Source organism: Cibotium barometz, chromosome 36 (assembly GCF_041138505.1).
Source record: "Cibotium barometz isolate CiBa-2024 chromosome 36, ASM4113850v1, whole genome shotgun sequence".
Taxonomy (NCBI): Eukaryota; Viridiplantae; Streptophyta; class Polypodiopsida; order Cyatheales; family Cibotiaceae; genus Cibotium; species Cibotium barometz.
In genome coordinates, this window is record NC_141081.1 from 12034641 (window position 1) to 12037571 (window position 2931).

Genomic DNA, 2931 nt, shown 5'->3' on the forward strand with positions numbered 1-2931 from the left:
GTAGGTTGATAATATTATATATATATATATATGTATAGGCCTAGAGGCTACACGTCTTTGATAGCGATAGGGGGTAGGGGGATGTCTACACGAGGGGGCCGGCCCACCGCGCATGAGGAGGTTGGACTGTGTAGCAGAATGCAAGCCATGATGGCGGGCGTGGGCGCCGGACGGTCGGGCGGCTGGGCGGTCACTTTCACTTTCGCAAATGGGAAAAGGCCGGCCGTGAAAAGGATGCCACTTGCAGTTATAAAGAAGGGTGCATTTCTCTCGCGTAGATGGAATGTATGTGTGTTTGTGTCTAGTGTGTGAGAGTGAGTGACACAGAGAGAGAGAGAGCGCGCGCGCGTGCGCGTGTGTGTGTGAGAGAGAGAGAGAGAGAGAGAGAGAGAGCGTGTGTGTGAGAGAGAGAGAGAGACAGACAGTCGTGTGTGTGTGTGTGTGAGAGAGAGAGTGTCGTCTCCACCCACAAGGTTTCTCTGATTTCTGTTCTATTGGTGATCTGCCTTGATACATTGTATGTAGGATACATTAACTCCCCTCCTTCCTCTCGCATCCCCATGGCTCGCCCCCAACGCTTCCGAGGTGTCCGCCAACGCCATTGGGGCTCTTGGGTCTCTGAAATCCGCCACCCTCTCCTGTAAGACTCTCTCTCTCTCTCTCTCTCTCTCTCTCTCTCTCTCTCAATACTGCTCAGGGCTGTCTTAATACACTCTCTTGCCCTTTGTTGTAATCCATTCTGACCTTAATTGCACATGCCGTCTTTGGTTTACTATATAATGTCCTAAGTATCTTAGCTCCTCTCTTGAGAATGCAGGTTAAGTATCATGCAGAATTTTATCTTCTGTATTAAAGTTAATTTATCGAGAATACACATTAAGGGTGTAGGCTGCATTATATTTATTTGTATATACATATATATGCTTCTTCTGTATCCCAGCTTCCATTATTTTGCTCCATGACAGTAGTATTCATTAGCAGAATTTGAGCTTAGGATTAGTCCTAATTCAGAGCTTAGGACTTTCTTAAAGTGCATTGCAAAGCTTCAATGCCTGGATGAGTATTCAATAGCAGAACTTGACCTTAGTATTAATCCTTTTTCTGAGCTTAGGATGAGCTGATTGCTTTCCGAAGTACCCAAGGCTAGATGAACAGATTTGATGCAGAATTATCAGAATTAGGACGTTTGTTAATTAAGGTAGCTAATAATTTCTTGAAATATTAAAAATATATGTTCTCAAGGAGTTGGTAACTTGCTGGCACATCAGCCCATGGGTTAAATCGCATGCGTGGTTATCGAGAGAATTATAAATAGGGGGGGGGGGTTGAATGGAGCATTTAGTGTGCACAATTTGCCATGTATAAATATAAGCACATGTATTAATCCTTTTTTTGAATGGCTTCGCAGGAAAACGAGGGTTTGGTTGGGTACGTTTGAAACGGCCGAGGATGCAGCGAGGGCCTATGATGAGGCCGCCCGGCTCATGTGTGGGCCGAGGGCCCGGACCAATTTCCCGTTGGAAGCCAAGGCGCCCAGGTCTCTTTTGTCCGCCACCCTGATTGCCAAGCTACAGCGTTGCTACATAGCATCCTTGCACCACCAACAAGAAGGACCCTCTTCCATTAGCACCCATAGTTCGAGCAAGAAAGAACCCAAATCTAGCGCCTCTCAGTCCCTCACCTGCCTCCGCCTTGACCCTGAGAAATCCAACCTCGGCATTTGGCAGAAAAAAGGTGGTATTAAACCGTGTGAATCTAGCTGGGTTTTAGCACTCCAGTTGGATAATCAGTTGACTGATCACTCGGATAACCCACAACTGGATACTAATCAGCATTGCAATCCAAGCAGCAGCATCAACAGCAGCGATTATAACAACAACAATGGCTGCGATCACTTGCAGTGTATGTTGCAGCAACGCCCTTCTTCTTCATCTTGCTCACTTACGCCAGAGATTAAGATTAATCCTACCTTAATGCGAGAAATTAAGCCGACTCCTACCTTAATGGATAGTGAGGATATGGTTGCCTCTCAAATGATTGAAGAGCTTCTTCAAGGCTGTACTACAGTTCCGCCCAACATGGTCCCATCACCATCTTCAGCCAGCAGTACAAGCTGCAACAGTTGTGAGCTTGAATTTCCATCAATTCTTCCTTATAATAACCATGGCTACTGCAACACTCTCAATAATAGCAAGCTGCAATCAGCTTTTCAAAGTGATTTTAGCATCTCCAAGGTTGAGCCCAACGTGGAGTTTTCTCAATATAGCTTTAACCAACCACTCTTCCAATACCCCTTGAGTGGGAGCTTCATGGAGCTTCAAGCCTTGAGTCAACCTTAACCTCCCACATTGGTGCCTGTGATGAGATTAGCCACTAATCAACAAATTAGTGATTTGGTACATTGTAAGCTTTTTATTAAGATTATATAGTTTCTATCTATCACCCACAAGTTTTCCCAAGAGACTGATAATAACAGCTTTTTGTAGGTAGATTAGAGCTTCGAGTACTCCTTAATCTCCCTGCTTTGTACTTGGTTGAGCACTCATGAGAGGAAGCACTCTCTAGGATTGCCTGATTTTGTAAGGCAATTGTTGTAACAGAGTTTCCACTTTTTCATTTGTAAATACGTTTCAACTTTTCGGCCCCGTCAAGGACATGCGGATGTCAAGAGACTAATCATGAATGGAATATATCAAGAAGTGCATGTTTTTGTAGCTTGTTACTATGATGATGGGTTGGCCTCCCAAATATGATTATGCTTTGAATTATGTAGTGAAGGAAAAAAAAAAGAGCGCTCTTTTTTTTCCTTCATGATTATGCTTTGAATTATGTGGTGGAATCTTAACGTAAGCATCATGTAAAACTGCGCAAAGGTGCCCGCACATGGGTTCGCGTAGAGTAATGTAACCCTCGTGGGATGCTTAATTAGTG

General features: G+C 44.4%; 1 protein-coding gene across 1 annotated transcript; it reads left to right on the forward strand.

The window, feature by feature from the left end:
* The first annotated feature begins 362 nt into the window (after positions 1 to 362).
* On the forward strand, positions 363 to 2714 carry LOC147617494 (uncharacterized). Its single transcript, XM_086775414.1, has 2 exons — positions 363 to 640; positions 1409 to 2714. The coding sequence occupies exons 1-2, from the start codon at positions 561 to 563 to the stop codon at positions 2337 to 2339; spliced, it is 1011 nt and encodes a 336-aa protein (XP_086631540.1). The 5' UTR covers positions 363 to 560; the 3' UTR covers positions 2340 to 2714.
* The last annotated feature ends 217 nt before the right edge of the window (positions 2715 to 2931 follow it).

What these genes read in the sequence shown, in the direction of transcription:
- LOC147617494 (XM_086775414.1), top strand. Translation starts at nt 561, where the DNA reads ATGGCTCGCCCCCAACGCTTCCGAGGTGTCCGCCAACGCCATTGGGGC. An exon ending in GAAATCCGCCACCCTCTCCT is followed by an intron (nt 641 to 1,408) that starts GTAAGACTCTCT and finishes ATGGCTTCGCAG; the next exon opens with GAAAACGAGGGTTTGGTTGG.